The 14,216-nt window shown below is 44.3% G+C and overlaps 1 protein-coding gene across 2 annotated transcripts; it reads right to left on the bottom strand.

The window, feature by feature from the left end:
• Positions 1 to 2,598: 2,598 nt before the first annotated feature.
• Positions 2,599 to 12,630, bottom strand: LOC135399067 (sulfotransferase 1C2-like). Of its 2 annotated transcripts, none has more exons than XM_064630739.1 (3): positions 12,610 to 12,630; positions 7,696 to 8,039; positions 2,599 to 4,035 (listed from the first exon to the last, which is right to left on the bottom strand). In XM_064630739.1, exons 1-3 carry the CDS (start codon positions 12,626 to 12,628, stop codon positions 3,412 to 3,414), a joined length of 987 nt encoding a protein of 328 aa, XP_064486809.1. In that variant the 5' UTR covers positions 12,629 to 12,630; the 3' UTR covers positions 2,599 to 3,411. The 2 variants fall into 2 exon arrangements, with proteins under 2 accessions (XP_064486809.1, XP_064486818.1); XM_064630748.1 differs by lacking the exon at positions 12,610 to 12,630 and adding an exon at positions 10,871 to 10,954.
• Positions 12,631 to 14,216: the final 1,586 nt, after the last annotated feature.

The raw sequence follows: 14,216 nt of genomic DNA, 5'->3' as shown, positions 1-14,216 counted from the left end.
CAAAAGGGTGTTTTAAGTCGTGAAAGAAAAAATATATGGACTTGACAGCTCCTCTCATTAGGTAATCATATTATAGACGATAACTTGAGTTAAAAACACAATATTTGGCATTGAGGGATGTCAGGAGGTTAGCTGATATCTGTGACTCGTTGCAGGCGTACGTGATAATTGCAAAGACACATTCCCGTCACCGTTACAGACGAGTTCTGCCACACTACGCTTAACGAACGTACCCCAACAAACTGTATTTCAGTATATGATCAATCTGGTACGCCAATATTGGCTACCCCTTACGCTTGTCCCACAGTGCTGCTTCCTTCCTTTTTTTTTTTTTTTTGCTCACTCGATCGCTCACAGTGTTGCTAGGACCACGATGGGTGTCTGTGGCGGAAACTGTCGTGTCCATGGTTGTTGCCGTACAAGCAAAAACGTCGGACTGCATGGCTAGGCATGCTCCCGCGGGAGCTTCATCCTAAGGGGTGTTTTCAATAGAATACTCCCCTTTTACATGACGAACTAGCACTGGGAACGGGACAGAAAGAGGAGACGACAGGACAGGTGCTAGACTTCCAACAAAGAATCTATTGGCAACATAGTACCGTCTTTAAATATGACACTCAGAAGGTTAATGTGTCATCCACACACTCGTCCTCCGTTTTTCTTGTCCTACGTTTTTTAGGAATTTGACTTCATTATCAAACAGAGTGATAGATGCCTGACTCTTTCTGTCCCGTTCCCAGTGCTAGTTCGTCATGCAAGATCAACACCAACACGCCCGGTTTTTCACCTTGGTGACTCCCCTTTTAGGGGTGTTCTTGTTTTTGAACACCAACTTTAAGAGTGTTTTATGAGGAATACACCTAATTAAAGGGTGTTTCAGAAAACACCCACATTTCATGGTGTAAAAAAAGGAGTGCGCCATGGGACAAGCATGTGCTTAAAAAAGGTGTAAAATGATTTACTGTGTGTGGGTGTGCTCCCTTCGTTGGTGTCCATAAAGACTTTTCGGGCGATGAGAAAGCTGGTGAGCCACGCGAATGTTTTTCCATTAAGCACTGATTTTCGTGCTGCTTGCAATACGTGGGCGTGGCTGACAGAGTCAAATGCTGATTTGATTTGACAAAAACCGGCGGCCCACGGGCATCGTGTATACATCGCCATGAGCTCTGAAGGCAGCCAATTCATCGCTTACGATTTCTGCGACGTTTCGTACCAGACAACTTTCAGGTTGGGCAACTGAAGCGAGACTGTCTGGTCTCGTTTATTGCATGTTCTTCTGTGGCGTGTACAGTGTTGCAAGACTCCCGATGCGTTCCCTTCCCTTTTTTGTAATATAGCTTGCAGCAATCATACGGGACATTTCGTATGACACAACGAGTCCTCACATCATTTCTGTTGTCGTTCGCTGTGTACCAAGGAACCGCCTTCTTTCTTCGGGTGACATGGATCAGTAGGCGAGATGGGACCGCCTGCCGCATACATTAGGCGAAATGGGATAGCTTGCAGTTCGAAGGTGGCGAACGTGCTAAGGGATGGGGAGATAATCAGCTAAAAAGAAGGTAAAATGTGAATAGGTGAAATGGGAAGACACGGTTGTACCATGTATGGCAAAGTCGTTTCCTCGAGGCTTACCTGAAGCCACTTTACGGCCCAAGGGAACATTGCTCCCTTCATATCATGGTGGTTTTGTCAGAAGCAGAAAGGGTGCTCATGGAATGCTAAGGTGTACCGCGAAAAGGGGCGCGTGTAGATGACCATTGATTACTTCGCTTCATTAGATATTGACGGCAGTATTTGTCTTGGAGTATTTGGAGCAATATTTGACTTCTTCTGTTTAGAGTATTTGTCCCTTGCAACGCAGCCCAGGGTGGAAATGCCACAGGGGGAATTGCCACGGGGGAATCGTCACGGCGGAATTGGCGCAGGGGTAATTGACACACGGGGGAAACGGCGTGGGGAAAACAAGAAGGGGGAGTTGAGACGGGGGAATCGTGCTACAACCCATCGCTCGTTGAAGACAGATTGAGAAATAGGACAGAGAACAAGGTCCCTGCGGTGTCTATTCTCGCACGGTCCGTCTTGTGACTGACAGTACACAATGACTGAATATCAACTTGAACTTCTGATCCTTCGCGGATTCCTCTTTCCACAAAGCTGTCGTCAACAAAGCTGTTTGTGCTCCACCGTCGACATGGGTGATGAAATGCTACCGACTACTTCTCGTGGCGGCTATCCAAAATGTTGTAAAGCATGTCCCGTCCGACCTAGAGAAAGTGCAGAATCTGAAGCTCCTGCAGTTCGATACTGTAGAAGTCCGAAGACGTTGTGGATACCTTCTGAAAGTTTATTGCACCAAGTTATGTGTTCGTCGTGGATCCCACATTCAACAAAACTTAACTGACATATAAAAAATTCGTAGAGACTGCGATTTTTAGATTGGGGTCACATTACACTCCGCTGTTGAAGTGCCCCTTGAGGTCTTTATCTGTTCTCGCGCACATTTTCCTGATCGGTGATTGTATTGCTACGAACTCTTGAGAGATGTCTGTTTTGTTAAATCGACGAGCCAAATAAACACTGTCGAGAGACGACCGACCAACTGTGTTCACGTTCTGTCCTCAAGGGTTTCTAAAGGCAAATGCGTTTCAAGGGGCCCCTCTAATTCCTTGAGTCACGCAACTGCTTACGTTGTACGCAGCGACTGTCTTCTCTTAACGTACAACTATGTATCCCACAAACTCCACAACAATGTCGCCACAGTCGTCCGCTCTGTTTGAACCTGGCTCGAGACAAATGGCTGCTGGAATGTGATTTAGCACGCCCTTGAGTGCAGCGAACGTCAAGAGAAGGCGGTATGGTAGAGTGCGCTTCGACGATCAAAGGGAGGACCTCGTGAAGTGCGAGAAAGGCGAGAATACAGTATAGAAATAGAGGGCCCCCTTCAAGTGTCCCTATACACTGTTGAAAGAGGGCTTCATCACATAACACCGCTCGGAGCCAACAGTCATTCAGAATGATATCGTTCTGCCTTCTGATTTGTTGAAAACGGGATGTGTCCGCGTATTTTGGACACTTCGCATGATGTGTACAAAACAGGCGACTCCCGTCCCGTTTTCTGCAAATCAGTAGGGAGAACACGCTCCTACAAAAAAAAAAAAAAAAAAAAAGAAACATACGTATGTTTTTTTGCTAGGACTGTGATTATGTGGTGAAGTTCTGCTTCAGCAGTGTATAGGCTCTGGAGATCCCTGAGAGCGGGGCGAGATTACGGCGGATAGGAGCGTTCATGCACATACATGGCATGAGCCAAAAGCGTCCATAAACCAAGTAAACTAGTAACAAAAACAGCGCTCTGTACGAGCTACAAGAGCAATTACTATAGAATTTTGTACCAATAATATTGAATATGAACTATTCCAAGTTCATGTCCTTCCACAGATCCATAATGTCACTTCCCACAGTCCGCTTTGCAATCCACTCTTTCATGCGCTTCGTCTGGTCCGGAGAGAAATGGTTCTTCCAATCACCAACTTCCCCTTTTCGAACAAAGTCGCCCGTCATTGGCTTTTTCAGGTCATTATTCGCGCATTTAGCTATATTCACCAGACACGGTGGCAGACTATCGACCGGCGTAGAACACACTTGCGGTAACACGTTCCCCATCAAGTCGTTGACCCAACCCTTCATATGCTTCACACCAGTAAGCTCAAGAATTCGTTCCAAAAGGTCAGGATGTTCCCGAAGTCGACGTCCGTACTCGTCTCCAAGAAAATCTGCCACTTTTTGTATCCAGACACGTGTATCTTTCTTCAGGTCTTCGTAAGTCACGAACATAATGTTGGGTCTGTTCCTTTCCTCGTACCAGGACAACAGGTGTGTGAAATAATCGCCGAAGTCAACTTGACCCTTTAGGAAGAACTCGAAGAATTCATCAAATGTTCCGTCCTCGAAACGGTACTCTGGTAGATGTTTCGTGTGGTAATAGAAGGAAACGCAGCAGTCAAAAGGGTTCCTTGTAATGTAGATGTACTTTGACTGTTCGACATGAAAAGAGAGAGAAAAAAAAGTTAGGGAGTTTAAAGGTAGAATGTCAGTGTTGAATAAGCATAGCTAGAGCACTACACACCAGGGCGACGGGAACAGTCACCTACTGTAGCTCTCCAGACGAACTAAAGACTTCCGGTTTTTCCGTTAAAAATGAACTATCTCTGTTCAATACAAATTAGACCCAATAAGTAACCATACGCGTGACGTGTCGTACGCCTGCGGATAAGGGCCGGTAGTATACGGTAGTGTCTAAACTCAAAAATGGCCCAACTCGATCATGGTTAGAAGTGGTGTCCACCGCGATCTAGATCGCCCTCCCCCCGCAACGACCTCCTGTGAGTGCCATCATCATACAATGAGTGCAACATCAAAGAATCGATAGAGAGATAGCATTAAAGCTCACCTGCGATGGGTAGAGGAACAAAGGCCGCATTTACATGAACTTGACAGGAATGGGTCGAGTTGGTTTATCGCAGCAAATCCTCTCCCATCAGGCCGCGTCAACCAATATCCGTTGAAAACAGGAGGCGTACGCCTTTTATGTTACAATTATGTCCTAATTGTCACAAAAAAGTTGTATGCCTCCTATTTTCAAATGCTCAGGGGAGAGAACGATGTCACTCGAGATGATGGTTGTTTAGAAGGTGAAGTTACTGCCATTCTGTTTAATGCATTAAGTTTGCCGGCTGGCTAGGGTATAACTAAAACTAGCAATAGTCTTCATATAAACGCTGCAAATTTTATATCAGGAGGACAACATGAATCAAGTGATATCAAAGAATGCATAGAGGAATAGGCGAGCAATTATTATGTTACATCCACTATCATAATCGTTTCTCGCACACATATGTTCATATCATTGACCACGTAACATCCGAAACATTCCCCTGTCATTAACTGGGATCACAAGCTTTAATTAAGGAAGATATTCCTAATAATACAATGACAGTTTGAAATCAGAACATTCTAAGCTTGCTGTATATGTGACAGAAATTTCTACATGCAGGAAACACCAACAGCCAAGACATACAGCGCATTGAAATAAACAACAATATGTAACCTCCCAATTACTTAGCGTGGTACAATCTTCTGAATAGGAACAATTAGGGACTCTGTGCAAAATATTTTCAGATAACCTGCAATATATTAGGACAAACAATTTTTATGATAATACTTCTAAACTTACTGTATATGCCATCCTCGCAACAGAAATTCCTGCACACAGTGCAGTCATCTAATGCATCACAATAAACAAAGCTTTCCGATTGATTGGCATGGTAAAATCTTTCAAAATATAAACAATCAGGGGCGCATTGCGAAATATAATATCAAGACAATTCACATGTGAGGAGGAAATATTGAAACTTTTTTAAACTAAACTAGCAATCTAAACACGAATGTGATGCAAACGCTATGACAGAAATAGTGCAAAGCTCACTTTTTGTTGTTAGGGGGCCCCACTTTCTTTGGCTAAAGCGATTTCCAACGAGCTAGCAATAATTACATACTAGAACTTGTCAGGCATAAACACAATTTTGACTCACGTTCTTACAGTTTGTAGATCATTTTCCAGGAGAAGTTGTGGGTTACGTTCATACACAACACCACTAAGAAAAATAGGGGTGCACAGTTCAGAACCAGTTTTCCACTCCTTCACATTCCTTTTTGCCCTCTTTTCCTCGAAATGAGAGGGAGAACTCGCTCCACCATTCCCCTGGGCATGCTGGCAATCCAGCAAATAGATGATTTCCTCTCCACACAGATGTCCGCTAATTCAATCATCTCAAGATCTTTATGTGCGGCCAACATTGTTTGTTACAGATTTAAAAAATGTTTTTAAGACTGTCAGTGCTGCTGGGAAGGGTGACAACGTGAATCAAATGGAGGGGAGAACACGGGAAAAACGACACAAAGACAAGACAGTCAAGGACGATATCAGAGCACAATATACAAATTTTAACCAATACAATGAGTACGCTTGCTCTAACACGGGGCAAGTGGCATGCATTAGTTATGTGCAGAATCACCACGAAAACAGGACAAACCACCGTTCCATACGCACCGAAAGTAGGTTTCTGTGCAGCAGAAGACTGCCAGGGTACGGTACCAGCTGCGTATTTATGATTGTGCTTAGCCACATTAGGATGTAGTGGCACTTTTATATTTCTGAAGCACACACGGCTCCGTCGACGGTGGGAGCACGCGATTAACTGTTGCTGCCACTGTCGGATCCAAATGGCATTCTGTGGCTAGGGGAGTGTTTGTGTTCAGTTCTTGTGTTCAGTTATTGCGTTCAGTTCCACTGTTAAAACGCACTTCCAAGGCTCTACATTCGGTGCGGAAACGAAGAGCGCTCCGACAGGTCATAGTTTAATGTTCTGCGTTGAGTGGCCCCCCATAGACTAGTAACACCTAATAACAGTGGAGTCTCACAGCTTACCAGGAGCGATGCTCATTATCGTCCGTTCGGGTGCCACTGCCACAGTATCAGGCTCCTAGTGCCTCACATTGTAAGATGCGAGTTTCTACGCGTGTTGAGGCAAGGTTGTCTTCGTCCCGTTGTTCACGGTAGTTTAGAGCATTGTAGCTGCCATGTGACTACATTTGCGGCTTGTATGAGGACACTCGCAGTTCGCCCTAGATAGTTGTCTACCCCGCGAGACCGTATTCTGAACGCAATGGGGACAATGTTTGCAGGTTGCTCACACGGACAAACTTATGCAAGAGCCGAATAGTTCAAACTTCAGCAAACATATTGCGCTTATCTTTCGATCGATAAACCAGGATCATCCCCAACAAAAACTGGGACCTCTAATACAGAAGTCAGAGCTCTGTTAGCCCTCCCAATGGCACTCTGTGCATCGAATGCTCCTTTGTTTACCTTTATAAAGCGCGCACATGGTTCCTCCTGCCAATCACGAGCGTTCTAGAAACGTCACCGTGACGTCATGCGCATTAACGTCGCAGTCTTGCAGAGCGTATAAGGAAATATCATCATTTTCTACGGGAGAGATGCACAGTTACGCCTCGCAATTAAACCTTGCACAAGCAATCACACCTCATGGGAGGACCTGGAACAGATGTGTTTTGAAAAGGACCCATGAAATGGTATCATCACCTCTGCTTTTCGATATGTCATAGACATGGTCATTTTCAGAGATACAGGAGAGAGAACACAGAAGGTGAGGTACAAGGAGTTGTGGGCAGGATCTACACGCATTACAAAAATGTCTGCACTTCGGCAGTGGAAAGACCACTAGGATTGATGGCCGAATATTCGGCCATCGTTGAAATACAGAAGTAAATTTAGTGCGGTGGAGATTGTTTAAAAAATTTGTGCGAGTTACTCATGGGCAACTTTGTCAGCCGCACGGCAGTCATCGCTCTATCCACTCCGCGGAAAGCGTGCCCGGACGGCCGCGAATATCTCTAGACGACAGACCCCGGCGTACCTATAGTCAGAGAGCGTGTGTCAAACTGTTTTCTTCGAGGTCACGCTAAGCGCGCACGTGTCGTAAAATCGGAGGAAAAACGCTCTATGCGTTTCGGCCTTTATGGTTCTAACTATGTTCGAGTTAAGCTATGTTTGAGTTTAGACACCACCATATACTACTAGAGCCTCATGATTGACGGGACGCGTGCACTTACTTGGTCCGAAAAAGGCTGCAAGTGGAAAGGCATGTGTGTCTTGATAGCCGCAGGTCTCGACAGGTAAATGGCACCTTCAACTCCAACGAACTCCAAAAAGGGGGTCTGTGCTAAGAAGTGTCTTTGATCTTTGGGTGGTTTCCCTTCGTTGAAGATATAATAAACGATGTGTTGCATCCATGTGGTGCCGCACTTTGGGTAGCTCACGATGAACACGTCATCCTGACGCGGCTTGTAGGCGAGGGCCGAGCGGACTACCTCTTCGGAAAAGCCCAGACTGAGGTACATGCCGTCCACCTCTCGGTACATATTAGAAGCCATGCCGACGTCACGAAGTGTCGTATCTGTTGGATATGAGAACTTTCACTTTTTTTTATATTCCGTGTTAGCGCCGGGAAGCAACTGCAGCTACGACTGGCGTACAGGCGTGGGCAGATGGAGCGAGGACAGCACGAAGGAGTGGGGGACAATGGGGTTGATAACATTTAGTGAAACACCAAGCACGGCGAAGGAAACATGCAGACAGTAATAAACGTCCTGAAAATAATCTGGAAGTCGCGTCTCATTTTATCGAGCCTCGCGCTACAGACTGAATTTAGTCGGCCCAGGACTCATACTAACCCCCCTGTCCCCCACTCCTTCCTGCCTGTCCTCTCTCCAATCCACATTTGTACGCCGCTCATAGCCACAGTTGCTTCGCGACGCTAACACGTAAAAAAAGAGAGAGACTGGATGTAGATAATCCAGATTTAATATACTTCATTATTTTTGGTTGGTGCACGCAAACAACCCTGAGGTCTACTAAATGGTGCCGCACCGCATAGCAGGCAAAACAACAGAACAAAAGGAAGTGACAATCTGATTTCATTTCATTTCGTTTCATTTCATTTATTTACCTGAAGAGCCTCAGAAGAGGCAGTAGTAACGATAAGTTGATAATTGCAGAATTGGTTCTGTTTTATTATTATTATCTGGTTTTAGAGTGTAGGCAATAGGAACACATTTAATCGCTTGCCAGGCTACTGGTGCGGTGAAACAAGCTGGCATCTTATGCCCTATATAGCCACACGGCAAACTTAATGCATTAAGCGGAATCGCATTTACTTGACCTCTTAACCAACCATCATCTCGAATGGCATCGTTCTCTCCCCTGATTTGTTGAAAACACGTGGAGCACGCCTTTTCCGTTGCAATTGTGTTCCGCATAATTGTCACAAAAAAGGCGTACGCCTCCTGTTTTCAACAAATCAGGGGAGAGAACGATGTCATTCGACTTTATGGATGGTTAGGAGGCGAAGTAAATGCCATTCCGTTTAATACATTAAGTTTGCCGCGTGGCTAGGGTTTTTTGGCAATGGAATCGTGTAAAGAAAGTGTATTGTTGCGGTTATACTAATGTCAAAGACGCAGCGTTCGTAAAGTGCAATGCTTTGTTTGTGTAAATTTGGCAAGATGTTTATAAACATCCACACTTTTGCGAGGATGGGCCCGATTGACTTCCATACCTATCGATCAGAATTCAGTTGGATAATTTTTGGGGTAATTGGAAAGTGGGTATCTCTTATGTTGAATACGATTAAAATTAAAATGAACGAGCTGCTGGAGGACCTACCGGGCCCCGATTGCTGATACTTGTAGTTAGTTAAGTTAAGTAATTAATTACTTAAGTTAAATAAGTTTGGACACTACCTCCAGTAGTGCTAGTTGCATGTGACTTTGCCTCTTCCGACGCGCTTCATTAGCCGGCAGTTTCTTCCTGTGTTCCGTGCGAAATATCCTCGGCATATGTGGCAAACCATATACGCATATACCCAGTCAGAAAGTTCTGTCCCACGGATGTCCATCGGATATACTTTCACGGAGATACGGATATCCGCAGAATAATGAAATTTATTCAGTCCTACGGAGATCCACTTGGCCGGGCTTCGAACTTCCTACGAATGTCCACTTTGCGGACATAGCCAGGATATACGGACGTAAGCAGGAGCTCTCTCGGATGCAGTATATATATCTCAAGCGAATGTTACCTTTTATTTTTAGATTTAATATATACGCATTGTAGTAGAATAATTAGCGTCTTTCTGGCATTTTTTTAACATCTGCCACCGTCTCAGGTCGTTTCAGTTTCTCTTGCTCCGCTTTATTTCCCATCAGGGAAAGTGAGCGCGGCGTTTTAAAAAAGAAAAAAGAAAACAACGAGTGACTGGGCCACCCAGCGAAAGAGCTTTAGAAATGAAGTGGCATTCACTTCCAAAAAGAAAGCAGATACTATACATTGGTGTTCTCGCGAGCTTCTGCACACTCGATAGCCATGTTCGCCTGTGAGTCAAAATGAAGGGTGATATGTCTAAATTTAGTTCGATTGCGTACACAAACAACATTGAAATGAGGAACTGCTTGACGTATTAAGTCACCATGGGGATAACGTCTGTGTTTCTTACTCATTCGGTTTCAGAAAGCGAGTTGGTCCATGAAAAGTCGAATTTATGCAGTGCCACATCGTCCCGCGTTTCTCTCTCTCTTGCAATACGTGATCCATACAGCATCCCATCACGGAGCTGAATCAGACTATCCGTGAAACAGCCGCGACAGGACCTTCGGATATACGGCTACGGATATCGCTCCATAAATATCCCAGGGAAGTCCCACGGAGGTTCATTTCAGGATATGGACATTAGGATCTATTTCGGACGTCCGTAGGAGATGGTGTTTTGTCTGGGATGCGGTAGCCATATTGTGACAACGACGTGCACGCCTGCTATGCCACGTAACACCGAAGAAATTAAAATGTAAAGAAGGAAAATGTAAAGAAGCAATTGGTCCACAGAAGACACAGATACACACATACCTCGTAACAGCCACAATTACCTCATCGAAGCGTAGCGAAGTGGTGGAGCACTTGCTAAACTGAGCCCGCACGTAATTCATACGGCATGTGACGCAATCGCCCTGCGTTACCCAAGGAAATAGCTAAACGCACACGCAAAGCCAGTCCGGCGCATGCGGAGCGTGCAACCCGCTATTTCCTTCCGTACGCAAACGGATTTCGTACGCTTTAACTAAAACTATTTAATGTCACCCCTTTCACCGGATTCCTCGGCGCATATGACGGCACGATCTTTCCAAGCATCTCACGAAATACGTACAATATTGCTATCCTATATAGTTTACTCACATTTAAGAAACAAATGAAACAGGTAGAATTCCTTCGGGAGCAGTGATGTTTCCAAGAGCACCAAAAATGTCGCGCAGAATACAACGTGTCCAGTATTACGACAGCGCGGCTGGCATGTATTATGATATTATCACTCCAGGACTCAATGCGGAGGAGGGAAACGTTACGTGTGAGAGAGAAGTTTCAGGAATGTATGTCACTCGACGTCAGATGAATGAAAGCAGCGCAGATGGAGAAGTCAAGGCCGCAGAGGGAAACTCACTAGGCACATGTCTGTAACTCCATACGGTCCCATTCGCAGCCAGCGTGTCACTCTGAGGAAGGAATGCGCCGGAGCGTGTTCAGTAAACTTTTGTCCGGCACTGTAAGTTTGTTTTGGAAATGTGCTGTTGGCAACACATACGGAGATATTGTGTGCGGATTACTCCTCCAGAGGGCGCTACCTAAGAAGAGGCGAAAATATTGCCGGTTTACATCGCTGTCGCGCGCTATTTAGTAAACTGTTAACGTCGAACCCTTGAAAATTGCAGGGACATGGTTCTGATATTTACACAGCACAATAACGAAGGAACACCAAATGAACAGTGAATGCGATGATGATCAGAATGTTCAAGGCCATCAGGAGGTTCCTGAAGACAAGTGCGCTACCGACTGTAGCGCTTCCTGATGTCATGTGAATAAACACTCAGGAACGTTTACACGTATACGCAAAACCGTGAGTATACGGTCACTTGACCACCGTACAATATTGTTGGGAAGAATCACGGTGATTGGGGCTTTACGCCGTGAGGCACCTCGCATGACCAGCGGCGTGGTTCATGTCTGTCTCGTATATCCTCATCAGTGTTCTGTATTCAGCAAACAACCCCTTTTACCCTTCAGTACAATTCGAAGCCGTTTTACCTGTTTTTTACTGTATTGCACAGTTTGTCTTTAACCTTAACAGTGTTAGTAGTAGTAGTTTTAGTAGTAGTAGTTTTAATCTCTGTTTAACCACTAAGTTCTCTTGTCACACTGTCTTGGCGCATTACGGCCTAAGTTGCTAATCCGCCATAAACATACTAATCATCATCATCTTTCAGCAAACGGGATACGTTGCTTAACTAGTGGTTTCCTTCGAAATGTATAGTACGTACTGTATAGTACGTAATGTGTAGTAGTTATGGTTTGTATGAACATTTACAACATGTTCCTTGTGAAGGCGAAAGCTACTCAAATATTTACACCAAAGCCGTTGAGGCTCCCAAAATATGGGTACTTACGTAGTGTGCAATGTAAAATGGTAACTGGTTTATTATGTCCATGCAACCAAGGAGTGTTCATTACTGAGGAACAAATAGTGCAGCAGATAATTGCCTGCGTAAATGGTATAAATCCTTGAGTGCCACAAAACGCATATTCTTCGGTGCTTGGTATATTTCGTTGCAATCCCTTACTCCTATATAAAATTTATTCCTATAGGCAGTAAGGAAACATGAACACAAAGTACCGTTTGCGCCTCCATAGACACCGCATGGAAGCGATGCAATATAAATTGGGCTGAATGATCAAATGTCTCTTCAAGGTCATCCAGAAATGGCGCGTACAATGTGACATTTCACGCAATATTGTTACCAAATAACACAAATATGAATACATAACGAACATTTGCACATTGCTATAAGATTTCAATTCATATTGAATAATTGCAACACGGGCCAATCACGTAAGCGGTTAACGTGTTACGAAGCCATTCATACACGCCCTGACGCGTTGCATTATGGCCACACTTCTTCTGTGAAGAGACCAAACCTAGCCACGGCTATGACGCCATCCATCGCTGGTAGTCGCCTTTATACAAGTAAATGCTGTGCGACAAATGGACGCATCCATTGGTCACTGCGAAGACCTGAAAAATAGACCGGAAAAGGTGACGGTTCGAAGCAAACACGCACAAGATACTACAAAAAGTACTTAGGATACGATGTATTTTAAATTTAATTCTAATTAAGATAGAGTACAAATACTTAGAAAGAAAATTAATCAATAAATATGGTGGCATAGTACACACTAAAAACAGAGCTTCACCGCATAGCACGCTCCTAGCCAACCATCGTCACGAATGACAACGTTCTCTCCTTTGATTTTATGAAAATTGGGGCGTACGCCATTTTTGTGGCAATTATGAACTGCATAATGCCACAAAAATGGTGTACGCCTCCCGTTTTCAGCAAATCAGGGGAAAGAATGATGTCACTCGGGATGATGGTTGGCAAGGAGCGTGCTATGTGGAGTATAGTAAATGCATACAACAAAGATTTGCCCTCTCCCTTTTAACCCCCCTTAACTTTAATCATAGGCTTTATAGTTCACTGCCAGCATTTAGATATAACGAAGATTGCAACGCAGAAACTGTATACGGTGTGCATTTCTAAACGAACACGAGCAGGGATTACGCGTTTGTTTTGCACACTGGACAAATGATGATACACTCTAAAAACACGTTAAAGCACGCTTTGCATTCTCACAATGTTGTGCAGTTTCCTCGCACATGTATTTCACATTCATCATCGTTACGTGAACAGCAACCAATCGGTTTATAAACATACTTTCCCTGACAACATCCTTCTGGTGTGGGGAGAACTTGTACAGGTGCAGAATTTTCTAAATGTTATTGCGAATTACAGCAACAAACCAGTTGCGATTGCCACGCAAGCTTAGTTAGTGACGTATCTTGTAACGTGTTAGAAATTATTTTAACAAGGCATCTGACTCAATGGAGGGAACTGGAATGAAAACGGTGGAGAATCAATATGTAAAGGTCCTCGCGCAAGTGATATCGTGGAGGGACAAGAACTCTCAAAATAAATATTATCTGAGCAATTTTTACCTCATAAAAGTTTACTAGCTTGAACACCTATTCATGTGTTCCAAGCCTAATAAGTCTGTATCTTATCCAGCACTTCTGCTGTATACGAGATGATTTCGATTTGCAATCTTCAATTAATCCACTATCCGTACAACGGTGTTAATTTGACGACAGTGGGGAAGGTCATCTTGCTGCGAGTTATCAGTGATAATGTAATATCTTCATGAGTTTCAGCAGAGTATACTATTCGTAAAGTGAGGGTTTCCAGACATGCATGCGAAACTCTATCTATACCAGAGAGTTAATATGAGCGCCTACTGCTGCAATGACGCTCCTTGTTGTGTCATGTTGCCAGGCAAGGGTGAAGACGCCAGCGGCGAAAAACGTTGAAAACGCTAGGACATGGAGTCCCAACTCCTGCATAAAGGCAGACATGAAACTGTCATTCAAAGCTGTGTTCAATGGTAAACTTTACATTTATTGTTTCGGCTCCTGCAA

This window comes from Ornithodoros turicata, chromosome 1 (assembly GCF_037126465.1).
Source record: "Ornithodoros turicata isolate Travis chromosome 1, ASM3712646v1, whole genome shotgun sequence".
NCBI classification, from domain to species: Eukaryota; Metazoa; Arthropoda; class Arachnida; order Ixodida; family Argasidae; genus Ornithodoros; species Ornithodoros turicata.
This window is presented reverse-complemented; position numbering and strand designations above follow the sequence as displayed.